Source organism: Drosophila serrata, unplaced genomic scaffold (assembly GCF_035046125.1).
Source record: "Drosophila serrata isolate PLE 108 unplaced genomic scaffold, ASM3504612v1 contig_359, whole genome shotgun sequence".
Lineage (NCBI taxonomy): Eukaryota > Metazoa > Arthropoda > Insecta > Diptera > Drosophilidae > Drosophila > Drosophila serrata.
In genome coordinates this window covers 1,266,271-1,280,811 of record NW_028257257.1, presented here as the reverse complement: position 1 = coordinate 1,280,811, position 14,541 = coordinate 1,266,271, and the positions used below count along the sequence as shown (strand labels likewise).

Genomic DNA, 14,541 nt, shown 5'->3' with positions numbered 1-14,541 from the left:
AGACTTTGTCTAAGAAAAATGAAATTTGTTTTAATGCGAGAAAATCATCAATATTTTTATATGCTAATTTTTTGGGTGAATTATAGTTTTTTAAAATATTATAAATCAGCCAAAAATATATTAATTTGTATTTAGAAAGCATTACTCTGCTAGTTTTTAAAGCGCTATCAAAACTGCATACTGAGTTGTTAAACTTAAAAAATTAAATTTTTTGTCAAATTTTTACAATTTATAAAATTTTTAAACTAAAAAAAAAAATGTTGTCCCGACATAGCTAGATCGTTTCGGTTTTCGATGCTGATTAAGAATATATAAGGTTTATAGGGTCGGAAATTGCTTTTCCACTATTTTGCAAGCTTGTGACTAAAAGTATATTATCCTGTGATTTTGATTTTCTCATTTCCTTAGCTAAATTTGTCAGAGAAAATTCATTTCTATATTTCAATATTTTGAAAAGAGATAGGAAAATTACAAATAAATACAACATGATAAACGCCTTGACTGCCTTTGGCCTGGCCATTGGCTGGATGGACATCGTGGGTGTCCTGTGCTTCGAACTAGTCATGTTCTATATGATGCGACGTCGACGGTTGGATGAAAAAGTGGATGATAAAGTGGACTTGCCATCGCTGGAGGAACAGCCAGTAGACCACAAGACACGGAACTCCCTTCCAAGTAAGTTTTATATTTGTTTTAATAATTAAATTTTACATTTAATAAAACCCAAACCCCAAAGACCTGTTGAGCCGGAAGCAAATGATGGAGAGCGAAAATGCATGGATATTCTGGGGCTACTTGTTGATGCTGAATATGTGGATTGCGGTTTGCCTGCTTATGATAGCCGGCATCACAATGGTGGGTTTTTCTTGTTTTTTACAAATATTTCATTTACTTTACTATTTATACTCTTCAGCATAAACCAGAACTTATGACTATTTATCTAATTTGGTGCTTCTGCGGCTTGGTAGTCGATGTCCTTATGATTATATGGTGGATCTTTGAGCTCTTTGTTGGCGATGCTATTGTGGCCATGACCAATATCCTCATCTCCATACTGACCTTTGGTAAGACTTATAATATATATCCTGACATGGCTTTATATTTATCCCTTTTCAGCTGTCGAATTGGCTTTTGTTTTGATCATTTATGCCATCTACCTGAACTTGTCATGGTCACCGGATGCCGATAATGATAAAGTCACATCATATTTTCACTGGTTATTGCTGGAATAATGTATTACCCAATATTTTGAATGTCTTGTAATTTTTAGTATGCATTTTCCTAAAGAAAGAACACATTAAACTGCAAATAGCCAGAGGTCATAGGTCATCGTTCATGCAGAAAGCATACTAGTGTCTCTGCATCGCAGCTTCCCAGTTTCATCGACTGCTTTGTATTGTAGTTTTTAATGGTCTGCCAAACGGAAATTGATTCATTTCCGTTTTTTGTTCTGCGCTTCCGTTTCTGTCTGCCGCCAGCGCCACCGTTAAAGTCCTGGCAAGGACTTGAAATCAAGTCAAAGCTGTTTTTAGTCCTAATTCGGCATCTAATTCTATTTATTTGGACGGCAAACAAAAGTGCGGGATTGTCAGTGACAGTGACGGCAACTGTCACTTGCAACACGATGCCAAAGTGAAAAGCAAAATATTTCTTCTTTATTAAACATTGCTTGAAGTCCGTTTATTTCTTATTTTTATTTCCATTTTAATATCCTGGACGAGGAGAGTTTTAAGGGTATATGAGACTTTTAAAGGAATTTTTAGCACGCATTTCTGATACTATAATTTATATAAATATATAAAAAAATATCAAACCCAAAGCCTTTACTTTATGTTCAATTTTAAATGGTTTTAAAATCTTAGTCAAATTTCGGAGGCATCCCAGGATCCGTTTAAGCATATATTTCCAATTTCTAAGACAAATTCTATCCCGATCGGACATTTATGAAGCTCCCAAGAGACATTTAAGTAGCTTCTTAGCAAGAAATTGTTGTGCCGCCTCGAAAATATGCTATGGATTTTATGAGGGCCTGAGGGCACCGGGTGCTTGCTGGTCGGGACACTTTCTTCTATAATATTTTTGTGTTGTTTGCCAGTTCTTTTGCCATGCGGCAGTGGACGTCCTCCAAGGAGCGACTGGCTGCTCAAATTTATTGTTTGCAAATTGAAATTCTTGTCGACACGCACGAGCAAATCCATTGGGAATGCACAGCACAGCACAGCAGAGCTCCACAGCAGCAGGAGCAGGAGCAGGAGCAGCTCGTCAGCGTCATAGTCAGCGGCAGCCGAAGCTCTGAGGGATTGGGACAGAAGCAGGAGCAGGAGCAGGAATAGGAACAGGACACCCCACCACCCAGCCCCAAACGACATCGACGACAACGGATTTGATGGCTCGGGCAGCTCATCATGGCTTTTTAGTATTTATTAAGACTCTGATGGCCCCATCAAACATATTTCGAAAGAATATATAAACAAATATGTTCGATCCAAAGAGAGGGAACAGAATTTCCATAGAATTCAAGACTTAAAATGAGCTCTTCAGGCCAAAGTGCTCTCGTAACACGTGTCTAGATGACTCACTCAAGTCGATACTCCATCGAGGACCCTCATTTGGTAATCAGGTTAACCTAAGAATTCCCAAGAGCCATTTGCTATTACCTCCATTTAAAAACTTTTTCCTGGCTTCATTAAGCTTTTAACTTTTTGTAAAATGTAAAAAGAGTTTCTTTTTTGAAATGGGATTTCTGATTTATTATAGCTGGAAATTAAAAGTGAAATGTATGGGCTACTAAAATTGTCACCATTGCTTAAATAATATAATTCAGTTAAAATTCAGCTAGAAAAAATCATTTTAGTAATCTTCTAATTGCATAATAAAATATATTAAAGTATTACAAGCTTTTACAAGTCAAATAACTTAAACTAAAATTGATGTATAGGAGAGGGAAAGAGTTCTTAGAGGGAGGTGACTTCTAAGTTTCCCTATTTAAGGCCATTTTCATCTGGCTGAATGGATTAGTCGACTGGAGATATGCGACCACTGTACTGCTTGGTTTTACTTGTCTTTCTCTGCTGGATGGATACAGGTAATATAATTATTATTTGTATTCTTATTAAAAGAGCTAATTTAATGGTTTTATTTTAAGGCCAAGCCAATCCGTTAGCGCCTCAAAATATGCGATACCCCAATCTTGATGTAAATGAACGAGAAGGTAATGGAGGAGCAGGTGGAGCCAATAGAAGACCTAGGAGAGCATATGACGAAACTGGCGGATTTGGTGGCAAATATACTGGAGGACCAAGAAGGCCCGGACGACAGGTAAAATTTGGAGGCCGTATAATTTGTGGACCGCAAAGAGGCTAAAATATATAACGCTTAAAAATAAAATAATAATAATCATTAATCATTATAATCAAAGCAGGACAAATATAGTATTTAATAAAATATGCAATAAAAAGGCAGTATAAAGTTTTCTTTTATACCCTTTGAAGGTAATTATAATTTTACTCTGTGAAAAAAACATTTCCGGCCCTATAAATCATATATATTCTTGATCAGAATCGAAAGCTGAATCGATCTAGCCAAGTCCGGTTAAAAAAGTAAATTTTCAAATTTTTTTCAAAATTTTATAAGGGGTTACATCATTAAAATTGTCAAAATTTTACAAAAAATTTTATTTTTTTTTAAATTTTAAATTGATTAGGCAGATTTATTAACCCAACAAAAACTAACATAGGAACGGTTTTAGAATTGAAATTAATGCTTTTTTGACTTAGCTATGAGATTTTTAAGATTTGATTTGACTATAAAATATTTATATAAAAAGTTCAAGTTTAGTTATGATCGATTTTCGATTCGATCCTTTAATTCAATTGCAAACTTCAAGGGTACATTAACTTCGGCTTCCGGAAGTTAGTTTCCTTGTTAGAATTGTTAGAAATTCATAAATACATTTTCGTAAAATCTTATAAATTAAAGATATCTGTATAAAGAATTTAAAAATATTTTTACACTGGAAACCCTTCTCAAAAATAATAAATTCCGGTGCTTAATTGCCCAGAAAAAAGATACACAGGTGAGGTAGTAAAGCATTTCTCAGAGACTGAACTTCCTACAAAGTGCCATAAATATTTTATTTTTATGATATTTTCCCCTCATCGCAACTAATTGATTTTCTTTGCTGCGGAGAATGCCTCACATTCCACCTGGCCTGGCGATGCCGCAAGCAATTTTAATTAAATTATATAAGAACTTCCCCAACTCCGTTGTCGTCCGGCGGGCAACTGACTCACCTGACCCCCTGACGCACCTGACTCTCTCTTCCTCACCTGTGCCGGCATAATCAATGTGTGTCGGTGTGCTCAGCTCAACTATTCAATACTGAATGCACTTAATTTTCCGCGGGGAGAGTGTGAAAAAAGAGGAACCATCAGAGAATGGCAAAGTCTAAGCAGGAAATTGATTGATTTCCGCCAACGATGGAAAATGGTAAGGAAAAACGAGGAAAAATATGGCCTTTTGTATGGGAGTTTAGATTTTTTTTCCCCTCGAAATCAAGAGGAGAGAAAGTGGAGGTTAAGCTTTATAGCCAAGTGGGATTTTGTGGCAATTAGTTGGAGCTCGGGCTCGGGGTCCAGAGGAGGGTCAGTGGCTACTGTGTATCATTGGAAAGCCCAATGTTTTGCCAAACCAAACACCAACACTAAACGCACGTGTTACCGCTACTCCTGTGTGTGTGTGTGCGTGTGTCCTGCAGGACTTTGAACACAAGTCCTTGTGGCGGCAAACATAAACATAGACACACAACCCACCGAGTAGCATAACGCGGCACTCGCTGGGTTACTCTCTACTATATGTGTATGTAGCCTTTTAAGTGTGTTTTTGGCACAGTTTTCGGGTGTCCTGTTTGCATATCCTTGCCACTGTGTGTGTGTGTGTGTGTGTGTTGGGAAGTTAAAAGCAAAAGCTGTGCTTGTTACACGCTCAATTAAACCCAAAATGACGACGCTGGAAGCTTAAGTCACGCTTTATATAGTTTTGCATTCAAGTTGCATTTGTCGCCCCAAAAGTCGGATGACTATCTGTGTGCATATCTGGGTTAAAATACGACAGGCGACAATAAAAAACAAGGCTTCAACTTTGTTTTTAATGGACACAATGTTGCAGAAAGATTTGTTTATATATAATAGATAAGGCTGAGAATCTGGGTCTTTAAATTGGAGTTGTTTTAAAGTATTAAATAGGCTTAGTATAGGTTATTTTCTTTAACTTAAAGTAGTATATTTAAGGCTCAAGTTCCTTATTTTGTCGCCTGTGCAATTTTCTCATTGTGTTCTGGCAAATGGAAGTGCTCTTCGAGGAAGTCAATTTGTTAAGCAAACCCGGTGGTTAGGGAGCACTCTCTATAGCACCGTACATGTTTATTAAACAACTTAAAAAGGGAGCTGCACTCAGGGTGAGCACACTTGTAGGTGCAAGTATGGAAATAGGACACAGAAACCCACTCAATTTCCACCCGCATCGCATCGCATCGCATTGCCTTAAGCAAATTATCGAGCACGCAAAATTGCTTTAGGAGAGAGCGTTGGCGATGGCGGCGCACAAAAGCGGCTGCCAATTAGCGCTCTGGTTGGTTCCTTCTGTACTCTATAATGTGCTTAGTCAGTGAAGGACCTTTGGGCGGCGCTCAGGTGCACACAGGTGCCACAGGACACGTGCCGCACTCACACGTTGACAGTTACACGGTCCGCCAACATTTGTCGCTGAATTAACACTCACCTACAATTGAAGAAATATTTTGGTTTTAATTTTTTGTCTAAAATGCTACACATTGTTATAAATTATTACTTAATTTGAAGGGGTTTTATAAAACGAAAAAGGCTCTTGTTTAATCCTTGATTGAAAGTTTTAAATATATTTTCATTTAGTTACAATTTTAATTGTTTTCTATGAACTACTATGTATGTTTTCGATAGCATATATAATCTATAGATCTATATTATTTGATTTTCTCGAACTTTTTAGCAGTTACTTCTCCCAGTGTGCTGTAGGGCCTGCAACATTGTTTTCTCGTCTATATAGTGGAAAAGTTGCCCCTAAACAGGACATGACACACTCACTCATACCCATAGAAACACAAACATGGTCGCACTTGGAATTGCAAATCAGTCGACTAATGTGTACATAATCAGTCATGTCCCAACATGTGAATTCCATTAGTGATACACGGCCATGCAAACAAACAAGCATTAATCAGGCCAGGACGTGGGTGCGAATGAGAGGCACCTTGCTTGAGGAGGGCCTGGGATCGGGATCAGAGTCGGGAGCAGGACTAGCATGGACTAGTCCTCCTGTCAGCCACCCCACTCCACTCGACTCCACTCTATAGCTGTCTATTACAGCTGGCATGGCATCGCATGGCATGGCTGGCCCATCATCCCAGGACATTCTGTATGCCAGACATGGCATATTCCATACATTCCATACATTCCATATTCCATGCTTATGTTATTTATGCTTATTGTCTCGGGTCACCCACCAGGACGGATGGAAAAATATTGTTTCCCACTCGACTTACAAATTACGGCGGGAGATGCGAGAGGAAGGCGCATCCGAAGCCGCAAAACCCACCTTGATTTATTCTTACATTTCAGTGCAGTCACTGAGAACATTTTAACATTAATAATAATTGTAATTACAAGCTTATAGATCTAAGAAACATATAGAAAAGTATAGTCTAACTATTATAATGTTTCTTTACTATTTGGTGAACTTAACATTAAGAAAAATTAATTACCTAGCATAAAGAATCGATACCAAAAATCCATAAATTTATATATTTTTCTGAATTTATATTTCTTGATTTTTACCTAACAGATATCGATTAAATAATTTGTAATTACTCTTTCAGTTAATCGATTTTTAATGAAATTTAGTTCTCAGTGCAGGGCAAGGCGACGTTCGCTTAATACGCCATTCATTTGGTCGCGTTATACTTCATTAAAGCAGGAACTGAGGGTTCGAGAGTCGGAAGGATTCGGCGGAGAAGCCGGAGAGAGAGAGGAGGGGGGAGAGGAGGTTCGTATCCGTATCCGGCGCCTTGGCCGCAAAGTGCAGTCGGCAAAAATTATGCGGCTCGTTTGCTCCGCCTGGAAATGCGAATGCAATGGCGATGGCAATGGCGATGACGATGAGTATAAGGATGAGGATGGGCAATGGTAAAAGGACGATGGCAAATAGCAAATGCAGTGCCAACTTCAACTGGCCTGGCCATTCGTTTATCCCTTTGTTCTCATTTATTTGCATGTCATTTGCTTCGCCCGGCATCTGTGTTGCCATCTCACTCGCTCTGGCTCACACTGTACTGTCTCATTTTCTTGTGCTTGTTCTTCCTTGGATTTTCCCGGTGCTTTTCCCAGTCTGCCCTGTCTACGGGTCTACGGGTCACGTTTGTCTGCCAGGATGCCAGTTACTTATGGCTGTTATGTGCATTATCAATATGCATTGTACGGCGCCTCATGCCGCTTTATATTTTGCCAGCGTTTTTCTCCTACTTTCGAGTGGGTATCACAAATTGGTTGTCCTGGTTGCAGGACGCACTCGGACCCGTATCTTGGCATGCTCAATTATTTATGGATTTAGTTGTGCTTTTAATGCCACTTGCCAGTACTTCAGGATTGCAAAAAATGTGGCAAAAATACGCAAAATAAATTGTAATGATTAAAGCCAGTCAAGTAAGTTGTGGGTTTAAAGATATATCTTTGCAGTATTTTATAATATGTGATTTTATATTATAGTATATATATACAGTTTTATTTTTTAAGAATACTTAAGAATCCATTTAAATATTGCTCATACGCAGTGTTGCCTTCTTTAAAAAACGTTTTTTTTAAATAAGTTTTAATATGTTTTTAGCTCACTTAACTTAATGAGATACTATCTGGAAATTTTTAAAATATATTTTACGATTTTTTTTTTAATATTCATTGTTATATTAAAAAAGGCAACGTGGCGTATGATTATTACATATTGATCATACGCCACGTTGCCTTTCTTAATACAACTTTCTATTAGTAAGTTAATATATTTTTTGTGCTTTATAAGGCAATCAATATTATTATCTTAGTTTTACATATTTAATTTGCATTAATAGAATTTATTTTATAAAAATGTTTCATACAAAGACTCATTCGATGCTTAGTCCTAAAAGAAGTGTAATCCCCGTTCGCTTTGGCGTCAAACTTCTCCTTTTCTTTACTCGCATTGGATATTTTGCCTCTCTGTTATGCAGTTTTAATAACGAATTGCTTTTTTATGGTTTCCGGCTTATAGAGCAGCACAGAAATTGGCAAAAGAACGACGAAGTTGCCGTAGAGCGCAGCATCAGCATCGCAGGAAGATTCTTAAATCATGTCTTGTTATTTCTGTTTATTTTTTTTGCTACTTTTTTCTTGTATTTATTTTTAAAGTTGGACCAGCAGTAGTAGCCTTAGTTATTTCTTTGTTAATACTGGTTTGTTGTTGTTGTTGCTGGTTTCGCGGAGCTGCTATTATTTTTGCTTGCGCTTTGTTAACCAAGTCAAGACTGCGCCAGCTGCAGCTTCCGTTGTCGCCACAGTTGCCATTGCCGCCATTTGTTCGCCGGTCGTAATTAGTGCCCATGGCATAGGGTGCACTTCCCCTAACGCTCTGCTTCCATCCCCTTTAGCACTGGCTTGGGACCATCCTCTTAACTCCCATGGCAGCTCCTTCTGTTGTTTTATGAACTGGACAAAATGCACATAGAAATGTGTAGAGTTAGTCTGGGCTTAAAGGTGGTTTCAAGGATTCAATTTAATCAATTTTCTACATTTTAATTGGCACTTACACTTAACTAAAATACCCTTAAATATATATAGAAGCCAGTCAATATTTTTCCAGTGCACTCATTTCGCTTTTTGTAATCACTTTCTATGTGTGTGAGCCAAGAACCTCAAAGAAGATTTTCACAATTACTTTGGCTTGTCCCCTTGTCCTTTTAACATCAACACACTCTTTCCCTTAGCTAGAACCTCTGACTTGGCCAAGATTAGTGATGAATTAGCTGTTGATCATTAACTAATCCAGCAAATTGGAGAGCGAGGGCCGTGACTTCCTCTCCTGAGATTCCATAAATATTAAATAGGACAAATCCCGGCTGAATGTTACGCATCGCACCACGTACCGGAAGACATATCAACTTTCTCGCCGGCTAATTGCCATTTACAACTTTTTCCCCCGTCTTAACTAGAGGAAACTTTTCAACTGCTTCTCTCGATTCCCATTGTGGCTGCCAATTCAACGACTCGATTGCTGTTGGCTTTTGTGGCCATTGTTTGAGTTCACACAGTCCAATCATTAATTTCGCAATTAGCAGGCCAACCACCTGACACTGGCTCCTACTCCTGCTCCTGTTCTCGAACTCCATCCTCAACTTAATAGCCAACATCTCCCCCAGGTTTCTTGGCAAAAGTCTGGGCATAGCTTTAATTAATTTTGCGCAGCAGCTACAAGTGCACAGGGGAAAAATACTTGTCTACAATAATCGTAATAAATATATTTGGAACTTCGAATTTTACGCTAATGTGTAAAATTGTGATCTACACGTAAATGATGTAAAATGTTACATGGTAACATGGGGCTGTTAGGTTCCCGGAGAAAACATAACGGACTAGAAATAAAACAGCTGAAAAAACGAAAACGGCTGCACGCATGTAGATCGTGCAAAAAAAAAGGTGAAAGGTGAAAAGGGAAAAACAATGGCAGGTGCCAAAAAGTGCGGAAAATCGGCATGCAGGCGCAGTGAAGAGTGTTTGTGAAGTGGGGGCGAGGCTAGACAAGCCACGAAAATGTTGGTGAAATGGAGGCGCCCCAAAAGTGTTTGTTTATTGGAATCACGGCCAGTGGAACCCCAAAGGGAAGCCGGGCCTTACATGCCAAGATCAGTGGCAAGTTATTGTTGCTTTCTTTTATATGCAAGTGCAAGTGTGGCGGCTTTTTTCCGTTTTTGTTTGGTGTGTGTGTTTTTTCGTTTAATAATTCGCCGTTGGAAAAACACTGGCAGGTGGCAAAAAAGGCAAAATACAGAAACAACCTACGGGTGAGTGAAAACAAAACAATTTACGATTTTTCGCCTATTTCATCTTATCTTGCCCTTGAATATTTAGTTTTTAATCCCGTTACTGGCTTTGCTCTCGCTCTGCAAAGTGGAACCTAAGAGCGAGAGAACCACTAACACTTAGAATATGATCCACTATTGCGGTTGTGGTTTGAGAACTGTCTAAAAGTAAATCTAAGCCAATCTAAATGAAACTCAACTAATATAATTATCTACTTCAAGCCTTAGTTTACTAGATATTAAAATTACTAGTATTTATATATATTAAAATTTAAGATATATTTAAATTATAATTATTTTTGCAAGTGTTATAAATCTCCTGTTGGTTCTTATTCTCTTTTAACAAAGTAGATCGATTTTTAGCTTCTGGTATTGTAGAAGCACATTTTCTCTCAGTGTTCTTGTGCTAGCCTTAGCCTTGCTATATTCCCCCCCCCCCAAATGCCTGGAAAATTTTCTAAGGAAGCTTGTCAAAAGAATCGACAGCTGTTGCCCTGACCAAATGCATTCCATTCTCACTCTCATTTACTTTCCCTGCTGATTTTTGCTGACTAACTTTTGGCCCCGCCAGCAGACAGCAGCAGAACATCCATCTATCTATCTATGTATCCATGAAATGTTCAGAATTTAAATTTTAGTAGACCCAATATTTTATTTATACTCACATACAAGCTGCGGGTGGGTGGGGGATCCAGCTGTGTGCACAGCTAGCTTTGCATTTTGCCTGGCATTTGCTTTTAGTGGCAACAACAAGGAGCAACATATATGGCAGCTACTATATAGACATATACCTAGATATATCCTGGCGTCATGGGCGTCGCGTGTTAGTTACGTGAGGCCAAAGCGAAATTTTGTGCTGACGCCGCGTTGTCAACTTTCACTTCACCTGCAGCTGCGGCAACAGATTCCTTTCCCACTCTTTTTTACTCCCTTGCCACCTTACACTGCAAAAAATAATTTAATATTATAATACAAGTTGCTGGAGATGCAGAAAGTAATATAGAAATTACTCGAAGCTTTATTAAAAGCTCTAGAAATGTTTAGAGCCCAAGGATCGTAATATCGTTAACTAATATAATATTCATAATTTAAAATAGAATCTTTGATTCTTCAGGTGCATCTGCCTATATACATATGTACATCCGATTCGCTGTCCTTGTCGGCATCGTGCATTAGCAGCAAATAGTCAAATAACGTTGATAACACTCATACGCCATGCGGTCCCTCGTTTTCAACTTTAACGTGAATTATGTGCCTTGGTGAAAAGTTTTGCTTCACCTTTCTCTTTTTTTTTACCATTTTCCCCTCGCTCTGTGCTGGGGAAAAAGTTTTTCCTTATTTCGCTGCTTTTTGCCGTTGATGTAATGAAATTTGTTGAATTGTTAGGATCAACCAAAAAATGAGGGGAACCCAGAAAAACCATTAAAGCGTATTTGGTGCGTCGATAAAGTTTCGGCTGAAAGAGCATTTCACAGATTGATTGGCATCAGAGCTGGGCAGCATCTACTCCAAGGATACTCACCCAGCCTCACAGAAGAAACAAGAAAAACCCCGGCTAATGTTGGCCAAATTTGCGGAGCGTGTGTAAGACAATAAAAGTAATTGAGTGCGTGGCGCGTTGTTACCGAGTTTTTGCCATTGGGTACTTTCTTTTTTTCCCATTTCCTCTGCCTCTGCCTCTGCCTGTTGTTATTGTCAATGTAGTGTAAATTGTGTGTTGTGTGTGTGTGTGTACCGGGGCGACACTTTGTAAGGCGGGAAAATTGCCAGCGATGGGCGTTTGCAGATTGGCCCTCAGATTGGCCCAAGCCATTACCGTAAGCGACTCCTTGATTCATCAGGATCCCAAGGAGTCCGTCCGTCCTACCTTCCTGACGTGTGTGCCTTGTCCGGACAATGGCGATGGCGATGGCGATGACGATTACACTGGCTATTTGTTCAAGGAAGGAAGCAGAAAGGGACTGTAATTCTGATTATCTTTTCGGCGAGGGTCAAGTGCGGAATAAAACTTTAATTCCAGGAATTCCAGGTGTAGTTTTACGCAGAAATAGAGAAAGAAAAGCAGGAATGCTTTTGCTAAAAATTGTATTATCTCGTATTTTACTATATTTTCTTGTATTTTGTTTTATTTTTCCTTAGTTTTTCTGTATTTTGCTTTATTTCTCTGTGTTATGCTTTATTTTATGTTGTTCTATTCGCACGCAAATCCTTTGTAAGTGCTTCCCAGGATCATTAAACTGCTCACAATTGCGTGTCAAGGCACACTTAAAAAACCAGTGCCAATTATGGTCATTAAGGGGGTTTAAAAAAAGCAGTTTATGAAAATCATTAAAGCAAATAATACAAAGAATCAAGGTTGATGTAAATAATGTTGTTAAAAAAATTAAGAGAAGCTGTAAATATATATTCTGCATAGAAAATTAAATTAAATTATTATTTAAAATATTTGTTCAGCACCTTTACTTTCTATTCCCTTAAGTTAAAGAGCAGTAAATAATTTTCCCTGAGTGCTCTTCAACCTCTTTGGCAACCATCATCATCTCCTCCATTTTCAGTTGTCATTTCCTCTCCTTTTGCGCTATTTATTTTTGCCGCTTCAACAAACAAAACCCACTGCGTACTCCGCCTTTCCACAATTCATTCATAATTTGCATAACCAAGTAGCGTCCAAAGCTGGCAAAGCGGATTGCCATCTTTAAACCCGAAACCCCATCTCCTCCCTCTTTTTTTTTTGGTCAAAATGTGCGTCCGTTTCATAACTTAATTTTAATTGAATTATGTAAATCACATGCTAAAAATTAGCAGGCGCAAACTATTTTTTAACGATGCTTTGTTCGCTTTTAATTAAAAGGCGACTGCAAATTAAATTTAATGAGAGCAGACCTCCATCCTGCGGCCAAAGTTCTGTCTTCCCTCCCCTGGGAGTATTTACATGGCCGGATGGCTGGCTGACTGGCTGACTGGCTAACTGGCTGGTTGGGACGATTTATCATCGTTATTTGGGCCAAGATTAGCTCGAGCTGAACCTGTGGAACTATCTGACTATCTGACCCCCGGTCCAATCTGCACTTGCAAATGATGTTCCGTGTCCGTGTCCCAGGGCCCTTTGGAAATTATGCAATAATCTATGGCAATGCATTGGAAACTGTTGCCAATGGCAGCGTTGACCATAGGAAGTTGGTCAAAAGGAGGCAAGGCATAGCAACAAGGCAACATCATCGGGAACTACAATGCCAGTAACTACAGGGGAGAATCCATTGAGCAACTCTAATTAGGAATTTAATTAGGCTGACTTGTAATTGAAAGTATAAATTTCTACTGCTGAACACTAAACTGATGGTAATTTTGCTTCCCATTAAATTAAAGACAAATAATGACCGGATTTGTTTTTATAGAATGAAATTTATTAAAAAAAAAATACTTCCGCCGAAGAACTAAAATATTCTTAATGAAATTTACAAATTAAGAAATTTATTCTCTTACAAAAGTCCTACTGTACCACGATAAATGCAGCGACATCCTGCTAAAATCTGCTGCATACGTTACGGCGTTCAGTGGGATGTGTGCGTAAGTTGGCCAAGTGTGCAAAGTGTTTGCAAGTGTGTGTATGCGCATGTGTGTGTGCATGTGTGTGTGCTGGTGCGGGTAAGTGTGTCTCCTTTGCCGTGACAATCCGTTTAAGCGCTTCAGTCACTCGACCGTGAAGTGGACTGTGCAGCTTATCCCCCCAGAAAAGCGCTTTCACAGTGCGGACAATGACCCGGGGCTTTTAATTATAAATACGGACCCGGTATTTAGCACAAGTAAATGCGAAAGGCATGATACTATTTGAAATGATTTAAATGCACAATTTACCTTTTAAACTGCATAAATTAAAGTCGCAAAAAGGTGTTTATGTAACTAGATTAAGCCTTTTCAAAGCCCAAATTAATAGTCCATAAACTGGTTACTATTTGTGGAGCTGTGGCTTTAATTATCTCTTTTTTCATAGCTTTATATCAAACAGAAAACATTCTGTTTTTAATAATTAACTTTATCTACTTTTTTTTGTTCCGGTCACAGCGTGTGTCCTAAACACAAGGCATCATTTTGCAGGCCTTGTATAAATCAATTAAATCTTTTGTATGATATTCAAATAAATTGAATTTTAACCACAAGCATGGCCAGTGTTAATCGCCTTAATGTGGCAAAAAAAAGGTAGAAATAACAAAAAGCGAGAAGTAAAACACATTTTTACGACTTGTTAAACCAATTTCATTTGCATATCCCTATTTATTACAATTGCAGCAGGCAAATGTCTGGGTGTACATTATCCTTTAATCATTGCAATGTAGCAATTACATATCGAGGTATTAAATTATCCCAATTGAACCCGAACCCGAATGAGTTACTCAATTAAGGGATGG

General features: G+C 38.4%; 1 protein-coding gene and 1 long non-coding RNA gene across 2 annotated transcripts; both read left to right on the top strand.

Moving 5' to 3' along the window:
* The first annotated feature begins 375 nt into the window (after positions 1-375).
* Positions 376-1,309, top strand: LOC110185169 (uncharacterized). Its single transcript, XM_020953879.2, has 4 exons — positions 376-675; positions 737-855; positions 914-1,064; positions 1,117-1,309. Exons 1-4 carry the CDS (start codon positions 486-488, stop codon positions 1,230-1,232), a joined length of 576 nt encoding a protein of 191 aa, XP_020809538.2. The 5' UTR covers positions 376-485; the 3' UTR covers positions 1,233-1,309.
* A 1,675-nt stretch (positions 1,310-2,984) lies between these two features.
* Positions 2,985-3,495, top strand: LOC147642780 (uncharacterized). The gene is made up of 2 exons (XR_015272949.1): positions 2,985-3,085; positions 3,146-3,495. It is a non-coding gene; the product is annotated as an uncharacterized LOC147642780 (long non-coding RNA).
* The last annotated feature ends 11,046 nt before the right edge of the window (positions 3,496-14,541 follow it).

Bases quoted from the DNA above. Each gene is read 5' to 3' on its own strand.
- LOC110185169 (XM_020953879.2), top strand. From the start codon at position 486: ATGATAAACGCCTTGACTGCCTTTGGCCTGGCCATTGGCTGGATGGAC. The intron at 676-736 runs GTAAGTTTTATA...CAAACCCCAAAG, and splicing joins GACACGGAACTCCCTTCCAA to ACCTGTTGAGCCGGAAGCAA. The intron at 1,065-1,116 runs GTAAGACTTATA...ATCCCTTTTCAG, and splicing joins CATCTCCATACTGACCTTTG to CTGTCGAATTGGCTTTTGTT.